The 12762-nt window shown below is 37.8% G+C and overlaps 1 protein-coding gene across 7 annotated transcripts in view; it reads right to left on the bottom strand.

Moving 5' to 3' along the window:
- Positions 1 to 12762, bottom strand: part of PLD5 (phospholipase D family member 5) — a 463257-nt gene that overhangs the window by 91940 nt on the left and 358555 nt on the right. For 6 of the 7 annotated variants that reach the window (XM_082470424.1, XM_082470427.1, XM_082470428.1 and 3 more), the window contains one exon: positions 11918 to 12045. The exons of the other annotated variant lie outside the window; for it this stretch is intronic. In XM_082470424.1, coding sequence (XP_082326550.1) covers positions 11918 to 12045 — 128 coding nt within the window. The remainder of the gene's footprint in view (positions 1 to 11917; positions 12046 to 12762) is intronic. 7 annotated transcript variants of the gene reach the window in all.

Raw genomic sequence — 12762 nt, 5'->3', positions numbered from 1 at the left:
GTGGCCATCATGTCATCATGGGTTTGCAATCAGAAAGATGTGAATGGAAAGACAAATATCATATGATATTGCTTATATGTGGAATCTAAAAAAAGGGTACAAATGAACTTATCTGCAAAACAGAAATAGAGTTACAGATATAGAAAACAAATTTATGGTTACCCGGGGGTAAGGGATAAGTTAGAAGATTGGGATTGACATATACACACTACTATATATAAAACAGATAACTAATAAGGACCTACTGTATAGCACAGGAAACTCTACTCAATACTCTGTAATGGCCTATATGGGAAAATAATCTAAAAAAGAGTGGATATATGTATATGTGTAACTGGTTCACTTTTCTGTACACCTGAAACTAACACAACATTGTAAATTAACTATACTCCAATAAAAATTAATAAAAAGAAAGACGTGAATGAGTGAAGGTATCTAGATGAATAGTGTTATTAGCTTTTCTTAAAGAAAAAAAGAGAGAGAGAGAGAGGAGATTTACTGTTTAGCATCACAGCATCAAAATCATGAAAGAAAATGATTTTTCATAAATGTAATTTATTTTAAAAACTTATTAGCAGTAAAATAAGAGTGAAGGGTTTGGAACTAGATTGCCTTGGTTTAAATTCTTGCTTTGCCACTTCTTGGAAGGTGACCTTGGGTAAATTACTGATTTGCATCTCAATTTCCTCCTTTGTAAAGTAAAGTAATGATAGTATTTACAAGAAAGAGTTATTGTGAAAATTAAATGAGTTCATACTCTTTAATGCTTAGAAGAATGCCTAGCATAGAGAAAGCCCTCAATACACTGAAGCTGTTATTATCATTAGTTTTATTTCTCTTAGTATAGACTTAAGGCAATAATTGATAGCAATAATCTGATTTCACTAGAAAACTTCACAGAATATAAAGCTAATGGGATAGATTGAGTCTGATACTTGGGAAATACATTATTATTCTTCATGTAACCATTAGCCTCACCCACGACTTTGCTCAAATGAAAAAATCTGTTCTAACACACGGAACTAGTGCAATGTGTTATGTCTCATGAGGTAAACCAAAAAAAAGCCCACATAATCCAGCACAGTTGAAAGGAAAACTAATTTAAAGTAGATGATTTAAGTGTAACAACATGATCCCAAACAGCAAGAAATAAGGGGAAAGGGTGGACAAAGTAAGAGACAGCATTTTTGCCTACGTGTGAAGAGGAGACAAAGAAATGGTGGGTGTTGATGTAAGAGAAGTAGGTGAGCAGTGGACATATAGATGCAGGGGAGCTAATGGGATGCTAAACGTTCCTGCAGAAGAGTTTTAAACTCCACCCCCTCTCCAGCTATGTCTCTTCTCTAACCCATCAATGAATATAGTCTCTTCCAGGAGGAAAACAGGAAAGACTGTTAAGAGAAATTAAAATTAAAATGAGACTTATTTTAGTTTTTAAGAGTTTGGTTTGGCAGTGAAAGATGAGAAAAGGCAACTTTGGGTTAATTCATACATGAATCCCAAATTGCCAGAAGTGAAATGAAAGTTTCAGACTCTGCCAACTTAATCGTCAATCTAAAGAATAAGAGAATCATCACTAAATGCCTAATTCCTATATAGGTTAGTGAGTATTCTATTTTATAAGAGAGAAGAGCAGCAATAGGATCTGTTCTAGTTTTATTTTTCAATATTATCTTTATTTGGAAGATGGAGATTATATCCATCCTTACGTAGCTATGAAAAATGAAGTATATAAAGCTATTACCACAGTGCCTGGCACAGAAATAGAGTAGCCTTTTGGAAAAAATGACAGAAAGATATCTTCCTTGCCTCTTCCCAAATCCCTGACCTCAACGGAGTCTAACCTGCTATTAAATTTACAAACAACAGAAGAAAGCAGATTTCCACAAAAGAAGTCCACGTGGGAAGTCCTTGGTGGCTTACTCATTTTGTTAAAGCCTGCAACCTTCCCCCCAACCCACCCAAGGCTATCCTCCCCCAGAGACTGTTTCCATGGGCAGCTGGTGAGTGTGACCCTTCACCAATCCTCACTTTAAGGGGCTATTTAGAAAGCTCAGCACTTTTTCACAGTTTCCCTCCCTGTGAATGTATTATGAATTATAAAATGAGTTTAGTTTTAAGTTCTTATAAAACATTTATTCCATACTTAAGAAATAGCATGTTAATTCATTTAGGCTTTTAAAAGCATAACTTTGCTGGTATATTTGAGCTGAAGGAGAGAAATCTAAGAAGTCCACTTTGTTTACTCTCCCTCTCATTATGTGGTTTAGGAGCTGAGAACAAACCAGCATGGGACAAGGTCAGAGGGATATCTCTTCTAGACAGATCTGGAGAGCTCAGTGCCATGCAATGGCAACAGTGGAGAGGTTGTAATTCTCCAGCTCTTACTGAGAATGACATTAAGGGAAGCATAAGGAGTTGACTTGTCCTTAAGAAAGGAGCTTGATTAGTCATGAAACAGAGAACCAGGACCAGGTACTTGCCCACTTCTTCCTCTGGTCTTCTCTATAACTGAAGGGAAACCAGCTACCACTTAGGAATGTGCAAACAGGGAAAGATCATAGAATAGCTTGTATTCTTCATATGAATAATAGGAAATAACTTGCACCTTATCTTTGCTCTGTATTTACCATGTTTAAAATGGGGAAATTTTCATATTTTACAATGATGATCCATTTCAAAAGGAAATAATATCCAAATGGCTATACAGATTGAGAATAAACATTTAAAAGATCAACCTACTTTCCTACAAAACAAACAACTAAAAGCAAAGACAAAGGAAGGATCCTCAAGCAGAGAAACCAATACTTGAATAAATGTATATCTGTCTATCTAAGGGAAGGAGTAGAAGGAAATAAAGGAAACAAAGATAATTTGCTCAAAAATTTGGAGAAAAATGTCATTAAACCTCAATAATTCAAACCTCACTCAAATGAAATTCATAGAACTTTAAACCCTATCAGTTAATAACAGTTAATAACAAAGAACATCAAATTTAGTGGTGGGAAAATGCATTTTCTTTAAAAAAAAGAAGCAGCAAATGATGTTCAAGTTAAAAACCCCTTAGCAGGGACGTGGAATTCACCTCTCCTTCCAAGTACATTAAGAATACAGCTACAAATGGAACAAGTCTCACAGAGCACCTGCTGAACACTATCAGAGGATCTTGGGCACCTGAAAGGACAAGAAAAATCCCCACACAACCAGGTAGGACAAAAGAAAGACAAAAAGAAAAGAGGAAATGGGATGGGACCAGCGCCCCTGGTGGGGGAACTGAAGGAGAGGAGAGGTTCCCGCACACTGGGAAGCCCCCTCACTGGTGGGGAAATCAGCTGGGACAGAAGGGGAGCTTTGAGGGCTCAGAGGAGAGCACAGCAACCAGTCTGTGGCAGGCAGGACACAGTAAGACCTACACGGATGGTCTGTGCTATAGCCCTGTGTGCCACAGCCTGAGACGTGCCTGCTGGTGTGGATGGGTGCTGGGCGCTGGAACGTGGGGTTTGGAGAGCAGACCCAAGGAGGGGACAGCTATTGGCTGTGAAGAGACAGCCTGAAGGGATGAGAGGAAGGAGCTCCACAACTGGGAATGTGCGTGGAAGAAGCCCAGGCCTCCACAGAAGCAGGGTGCCGTTGTTGACTGGTGCGCAAGGGGTGGGGCCGCCATTGCAGCCCCCTACCCCATGTGCTGTCCCCTGCCCCCATGGGCACTAGGAGGGGTGCCCACCTGAGCAGGCTTGCATGCCCCACCCATTGCTGCCTCTGCTCTGCCTGCCTGGGCAGATGCGTGTTCTCTACGGCAGCCTTGGGAGCAGCTGCTGGTGGGAGGCACACATGCAGAGGTGGGGCTGAAGCCACAGGTGAGCCCCAGGGGTCATGCAACTAAGGAGGAAGAGCTGAAATCTTTCCTTGTGGCTGTGGGAACCGTGGATTTACAGCCCCACTTCTGGCTTTGTAAACTCAGTGCCTGTGGGGTATCCAAATGGATGAGTGCTCCCACAGCTGAGACGGGTCTAGCTTTAGTGGCTGTAGGCTTTGTGGGCACGTACATGTGGGGATTGGACCAGGCCAAAATCTGAGCTGCCTTCATAGCTCCCACAGCAGGTCCAGCTGCACAATTACTGCAGTCCTGGAACCTGACTCAGTGGATCTGCACAGGTGGCCTGGTAAAAACAATGCCTGAGAGACAGCAGGGCCAATTGCCAGCATACCCCTAGTTAGTTGGGGCTGAGAGCACTTCCAACAACAGTGTAATTTGTGAGCCAATACAGGGGGTGAAAAGTGACAAAACAGAGTACACTCACAGGTGAACAGCTACAGAGAAGGAAAACTCAGTGGCTTCCCTCCCAGTGGGAGTGCTCTAATCCTACCTACCTCACACCATAGATCAGAAACACAGGTCAGAAACAGATCTTGGGGCCTCTACTGCAACAACTAGGGAGCAGAACCCACATCTGACAGGGCAGTGACAACCACAGAGCAAAAGGGAGGCCCTGCTCAATATCCAGTGTGGGCTCAGGTCACCACAACATCAGTAGCACCTCCTACAAGGGGATAATGACCAGCATACATTGAGGAAAGAGGTAGCAGACGTTCATTCTAAAAACAGCCCTCGCACCAAAAAATATTAAACCTATACAGGCTACACAGAAACTTTCCCACATAAAAGTAGCCCTCCAAGAGAGTCTGAGGGTCAAGCATTGGGAGGAAGAACCCCCAGAACATTTGGCTTTGAAGGGCAACTGGGCCTGAGCGTAGGAGTTCCACAGGGTTGGGAGAAACAGACTCCACTCATGTGCACTGGGACACAGGACAAAGCAATACCTCCATAGGAACTGGGGCTAGACCTAAGTAGGGGTCTTAGAGGGTCTCCTGGGGAGGCAGGGGTTGGCTTTAGCTCACTGTGGAGGCAAGGACACTGGTGGTAGAGGCCTCAGGGGATATAGATCAGTGCCACAATGGAGGTCCCCATTTTGGTACCAAGACCCGGCACCACCCAACAGCCTACAGGCTCCAGTGCTGGGACAACTCAGGCCAAACAACAGCAGAGTGGGAACACAGCCCCACACATCAGCAGACAGGCTGCTTAAAGTCATACTGAGATCACAGCTACCTCAAAACACACCCCCTGACATAGGGTGTCAAGAATGAAAAGAAATGAAGAAAGTCTCAGAGACATCTGGGACAATGTGAAACGTACCAACATTTGCATTATAGGGGTCCCAGAAGGAGAAAGGAAAGAGAAAGGACCTGAGAAAATATCTGAAGGTATTATAGCTGAAAACTTCTTTAACATGAGAAAGGAAACAGTCACTCAAGTACAGGAAGTGCAGAGAGTCCCATACAGGACGAACCCAAGTATGAACACACCGAGACACATACTAATCAAACTGACAAAAATTAAAGACAAATAAAAAATATTAAAAGCAACAAGGGAAAAGTAACAAATAACATACAAGGGAATCCCCATAAGGTTATCAACTGATTTTTCAGCAAAAACTCTTCACGCCAGAAGGGAGTGGCATGGTATATTTAAAGTAATGAAAGGGAAAAACCTACAACCAAGAACACTCTACCCAGCAAAGCTCTCATTCAGATTCAATGGAGAAATCAAAAGTTTTACAGACAAGCAAAAGCAAAGAGAATTCAGCACCACCAAACCAGCTTTACAACAAATGCTAAAGGACCATCTCTAGGCAGGAAAGAGACCATCAACTTAAAATACCTTGTATAATACAAATACAAAATGCTGTATCAAAACCTCATGGGAACAGCAAACCCAAAAACTACAGTAGATGCACACACAAAACAGAAAAAACAACCCAAACACAACACCAAAGAGAGCCATCAAATCACAACAGAAGAGAACAAAAGAGAAAGAAAAGAAACCTACAAAAACAAATCCACAACAATTAAGAAAATGTCAATAGGAACATACATATTGATAGTTACCTTAAAAGTAAATGGATTAAGTGGTCCAACCAAAAGACACAGACTGGCTGAATGGATACAAAAGCAAGACACTTACATATGCTGTCTACAACAGACCAACTTCAGATCTCAGGACACATACAGACTGAAAGTGAGAGGGTGGAAAAAGGTATTCCATGCAAATGGAAGTCAAAAGAAAGCTGGAGTAGCAATACTCATATCAGATAAATTAGACTTTAAAATAAAGACTGTTAAAGAAAGATAAGGAAGGACACTACATAATGATCAAGGGACCAACCCAAGAAGAAGATATACCAACTGTAAATATATATGCACCCAACACAGGAGCACTTCAATATATAAGCCAAATGCTAACAGCCGTCAAAGGGGAAATCAACAGTAACACCATACTAGTGGGGGAATTTAACACCCCACTTACACCATTGGATAGATCATCCAGACAGAAAGTCAATAAGGAAACAAAGGCCTTAAATGAAACATTAGACCAAAAGGACTTAATTTATATTTATAGAACATTCCACCTGAATGCAGCCAAATACACTTTCTTCTCAAGTGCACATGGAACATTCTCCAGGATAAATCACATATTGGGCCACAAATCAAGCCTTGGAAAATTTAAGAAAACTGAAATCATATCAAGCATCTTTTCTGACCACAACACTAGATTAGCAATATACTACAGGAAAAAAAACCTGTAAAAAACACAAACACTTGGAGACTGAACAATATGTTACTAAACAACCAATGATACTGAAGAAATCAAAAAGGAAATAAAAAAATACCTAGAGACAAATGACAATGAAAACATGACAATCCAAAACCTGTGGGATGCAGCAAAAGCAGTTCTAAGAGGGAAGTTTATAGCAATACAATCTTACCTAAGGAAACAAGAAAAAACAAATAAACAACCTAACCTTACACCTAAAGCAACTAGAGAAAGAAGAACAAACAAAACCCAAAGTTAGTAAGAGGAAAGTAATTGTAAAAATGAGAGCAGAAGTAAATGAAATAGAGATGATGGAAATAATAGAAAAGATCAATAAAACTAAAAGCTGATTCTTTGAAAAGATAAACAAAATTGTTAAACCTTTAGCCAGATTCATCAAGAAAAAAAGGGAGAGGGCTCAAATCAATAAAATTAGAAATGAAAAAGAAGTTACAACCAACACCACAGAAATACAAAGGATCATAAGAGACTACTACAATCAACTATATGCCAATAAAATGGACAACCTAGAAGAAATGGACAAATTCTAGAAGGGTACAACCTTCCAAGACTGAACCAGGAAGAAATAGAAAATATGAACACACCAATCATAAGTACTGAAATTGAAACTGATTTTAAAACTTCCAACAAACAGAAGTCCAGGATCAGATGGTTTCACAGGTGAATTCTATCAAACGTTTAGAGAAGAGTTAATACCTATCCTTCTGAAGCTCTTCCAAAAAATTTCAGAGGAAGGAACACTCCCAAACTCATTCTACAAGGCCACCATCACACTGATATCAAAACCCAACAAAGACACCACAAAAAAAGAAAATTATAGGCCAATATCGCTGATGAACATAGACTCAAAAATCCTCAACAAAATACTAGCAAACCAAATCCAACAACACATTAAAAGGATCATACACCATAATCAAGTGGGATTTATCCCAGGGATGCAAGGATTCTTCAATATATGCAAATCAATCAATGTGATACACCACATTAACAAACTAAAGAATAAAAAACTTATGATCATCTCAATAGATGCAGAAAAAGCTTTTGACAAAATTCAACACCGATTTATGATGAAAACTCTCCAGAAGGTTTGCATAGAGGGAATCTAACTCAAATAATAAGGGTCATATCTGACAAACCCACAGCAAACATCATTCTCCATGTTGAAAAACTGAAAGCATTTCCTCTAAGATAAGGAACAAGACAAAGATGTCCACTCTAGCCACTTTTATTCAACATAGTTTTGAAAGTCCTAGCCACAGCAATCAGAGAAGAAAAAGAAACAAAAGGAATCCAAATTGGAAAAGAAGTAAAACTGTCACTGTTTGCAGGTGACATGATACTATACATAGAAAATCCTAAAGATGCTACCAGAAAACTATAAGAGCTCATCAATGAATTCAATAAAGTTGCAGGATACAAAATCAATACACAGAAATCTCTTGCATTACCATACACTAACAATGAAAGATGAGAAAGATAAATTAAGGAAACAATCCCATTTACCATCACATCAAGAAGAATAAAATACCTAGTAATAAACCTACCTAAGGAGGCAAAAGACTTATATTCAGAAAACTATAAGATACTGATGAAAGAAATCAAAGATGACATGCACAGATGGAGAGATATACCATGATCTTGGATTGGAACAATCAATATTATCAAATGACTAAAGCAATCTACAGATTCAGTGCAATCCCTGTCAAATTACTAAAGACATTTTGCACAGAACTAGAAAAAAAAAATCTTAAAGTTTGTGTGGAAACACAAAAGACCCTGAATAGCCAAAGCAGTCTTGAGAAAGAAAAACAGAGCTGGAGGAATCAGACTCCCTGACTTCAGAGTATACTGCAAAGCTACAATCATCAAAACAGTATGGTACTGGCACAAAAACAGAAATAGAGATCAATGGAACAGGATAGAAAGTCCAGAGGTAAACCCACGCACCTATGATCAACTAATCTATGACAAAGGAGGCAAGAATATACAATGGAGAAAAGACAGTCTTTTTAATAAGTTGTGCTTGAAAAACTGGGCAGTTATATGTAAAAGAATGAAATTAGAACACTCCATAACACCATACACAAAAATAAACTCAAAATGGATTAAAGACCTAAATGTAAGGCCGGATGCTATAAAACTCTTAGAGGAAAACAGGCAGAACACTCTCTGACATAAGTCGAAGCAAGATCTTTTTTGATTCTCCTTCTGGAGTAATGAAAATAAAAACAAAAATAAACAAATGGGATCTAATTAAAGTTTTGCACAGCAAAGGAAACAATAACAACATGAAAAGCAACCCACAAAATGGGAGAAAATATTTGCAGATGAAGCAAATGACATGGGATTAATCTCCAAACTATACAAACAGCTCATGCATCTCAATAACAACAAAAACAACAACAACAAACAACCCAATCAAAAAATGTCTGGAAGATCTAAATAAATAGACATTTTTCCAAAGAAGATGTATAGATGGCCAAAAAGTACATGAAAAGATGCTCAACATCACTATAATAATGATAAATTATTACACTACAAAAATCAGATCTAATAATTTGCATTATTAGAGAAATGTAAATCAAAACTACAATGAGGTATTACCTCACACCAGTCAGAATGGCCATCATCAAAAAGTCTACAAACAATAAATGCTGGAGTGAGTGTGGAGAAAAGGAAACACTCCTACACTGTTGGTGGGAATGTAAATTGGTACAGCCACTATGGAGACATTATGGAGGTTCCTTAAAAAACTAAAAATAGAACTACCATATGATCCAGCAATCTCACTCTTGGGCATACACCTGGAGAAAACCATAATTTGAAAAGATACATGCACCTCAATGTTCATTGCAACACTATTTACAATAGCCAGGACATCAAAGCAGCCTAAATGTCCATCGACAAAGGAATGGGTGAAGAAGATGTGGTACGTATGTACAATGGAATATTACTCAGTCATAAAAGAGAACAAAATAATGTCATTTACATCAACATGGATGGACCTAGAGATTTTCATTCTGAGTGAAGTAAGCCAGACAGAGAAAGACAAATATCATGAAATTGCTTATATGTGGAATCAAAAAAATGGTACAAATGAACTTATTTTAAAAACATAAATATAGTCACAGAGGTAGAACACAGTCTTATGGTTACTAGGAGGGGAACGGGGAGGGATAAATTGGGAGATTGGGATTGACATATGCACACTACTATATATAAAATAGATAATAAGGACCTACAGTATAGCACAGGGAAATCTACTCAGTACTCTCTAATGACCTCTATGGGAAAAGAATCTTAAAAAAAGTGGATATATCTATATGTATAACTGATTTGCTTTGCTATACAGTAGAAACTAATACAACATTATAAATCAACTCTACTCCAGTAAAAATTTTTTAAAAACTACTTAGCAGAATTTACATATAATTGATATTGTTACAAAATCAATTTTATCTATTTAATATGGGAGATCCAGCTGAAAATTTCTGGGCAAAAGATACTTATTGGTTAATATTTTGTAAGTACAAAAAAAGCAAAAGATAGACCCAGACATTTCCATAAATTAGACTATTTTTCTCTAAATACTCTAAATTATTGAGGCTTTATACTATCATTGCCTTACTTGTTATTTCTGAGGTAAGTCGATGTTGCTGTAATCACTATTTTTATATGTGTGTTTGAAGGGCCATCAGACACAAGATAAACAGAATCAAAATTTATATTTTTCATATCAAAATTAATATTGGAAGAAATTTGCTTAAAACATTCAATACTGAAACTCAACTCTGGGCCGAAGTCTACTTTTCTTTAAAATGGATGCAATAATAGCATTTACCTCATAGGATCATTGAAAGGTTTTAATTAGATAATCCATTTACATGGCTTAGAACAACACTTTGCATTCAATATAAGCTAGTTATTGTTGCAATTATTATTATTTATACTATTATTTTATTCAGAATCATTTTTGTATCAGTAGGTAGCACCTAATTTTCTGAGCAAATATAAAATAATGTTTTGTCATAATCTTTGATGGTGCTTTCATCCCGAAATGAATTATGGAATTTTCTTTCAGTGTCCCCTCCTCTGCTGGGGAGGGAGACTGTCTTATTAGAGATACCAAGTACTTGGCCCTTGAGACTGGGCTACTGTGACTCCTCTTCACATGCAAAACTAGAAAACCACCTTAGATAAGTTGTACTTTGGCTCCACACTATTCCATGGAGAGGGCAATAATTGGGTTTTTAGTATTTCATTTGCCCATTTTTTTACAGCTGAGCACTTTTATCTGCCTCACGCATTAAAAGAGGAAAACTAGATGGAATATGTGTCATGAAAGACGGTAGTTTAAGAAGGAAAAGAGGAAAAGAGTGGAAACTGGGAGGCAAATGGTTAAAGGCCTGAAGCTAACAGTACAAATATAATGTTACCCTCTCTCAGATTTATCCCATGTGGTGTTGTCTTTCAAGCTACGGCCATTGTGTGTGCTTTTTTCCCATAGGAATAAATAGAAGTGCAGTAGAATTCAATGTCATTTCAGGGATCCTAATATTAAAAGAACTCAGGTAAAACATTGTGTACTGGTTCTGTGCATGCATGGTTGACTGGTCAGTCTTCTTATGCATCCAATGATGAAGAACTTCCAGCCACTAGTTGACAAATGGGAAGAAGGTGATTTGTAATCCTCCATGGATCACCTCTGGCACAAATAAATACATGAAAATTACAAGACTGTTCAAGTGTATTTTCAAGATATTTGAAGTTAATTATTTGCAAAGAGAAAGATGAAGACATCTTTATCTTAAGATTTATTAAAGGGATAAAACTATTATTCTACAATATGTAATCCTAGACTGAATTGATATGTTTTCCTGTTTCTCATAGATTATGTAATCTCGTCCTGAAAATTTAGCTTTGTGTAATATAAATTACACACAAACATGCTCTAAAGAATCTTGGAGTAGCATCTGAGTTATACAAGTGCTAAAGCAAAGGCAGTTCTTTTGGTAAAATGATTCTAACAAAGAAAGGTTTATCATTTCACTTTAAATGAAGGTGAACCTACTAAAACTATGCAAAATAACAAAAGCTGTAGGTTTAATTTCCCTCAACCACAGTAAAGGTGACTGAATGCTTTATGGAGGTGGTAGGTTTATTTGTTGTGTTTTCTTTTTTTTTTGGAGATGGTAGTTTTGATGCTGACAGAACACTGACTTTATGTAATGAAAAGATTACCTGTCCCAGGGACTGCCAGTCCAAACCAGCACTGCCGATGTAAACATGCTGTTTGTCCACAATCCAGAAGGAGGACTGCAGCCGGCCCTTGTTGTAGGCAGTCATGTTCATGTAGGTCACCTCAGCTCCTAGGAGTTCAAGGAAATCCCAGTCAGCCTCTGTGTCAAGGCCATGAACATGCAGTCAGTCACCTACTGGCAGAAATACTCATGGTTTGCATCCATCACAGTTGGCATTCAGGGAAGCCAAATATTTACATTAGTTTAGTGCACAGAGGACCCCCAAGGAGTTACTTTATTCCCAAAGAGAATACAAAGGGAATAAAAAAGAATAAGTTTTTCCCTATGTATAGCTCCACATGGTGACAAGATCATGGCTTCTCAAGTCAGATCTGACTCAAATCCCCGCTCCTTGATTTATCACTCAAATGGTGAGATAGGTGTGCCATGCTCTTTTTTCTTTTACTTTTGGGATAATTTTCATACAATTTTGCAATCAATAAAAGATCAGTTTTGCTTAGTAATATGCCTTTCCTCAATAAGAAACAGGCCTTCTTTTTATTTATTGAAGTATAGTTGATTTACAATATTGTATTAGTTTCAGCTGTACAGCAAAGTGATCCAGTTATGTATATACATATATATATATATATTTCAGATTCTTCTCCATTATAGGTTATTATAATGTATTGAATATAGTTCCCTGTGCTATACAGTAAATCCTTGTTGTTTATAGGAACTGGCCTTCCTATACTTTTTGTATGTTATTTTCACCTTTTACCCTTTCACTTGCCTTAACTTCTTTTTTTCCCTCTTCATTGTCTAATTTGGATTTGGTCTCTTCCT

Source organism: Balaenoptera physalus (assembly GCF_965194825.1).
Source record: "Balaenoptera physalus genome assembly, chromosome: 1".
NCBI lineage: Eukaryota > Metazoa > Chordata > Mammalia > Artiodactyla > Balaenopteridae > Balaenoptera > Balaenoptera physalus.
This window is presented reverse-complemented; position numbering and strand designations above follow the sequence as displayed.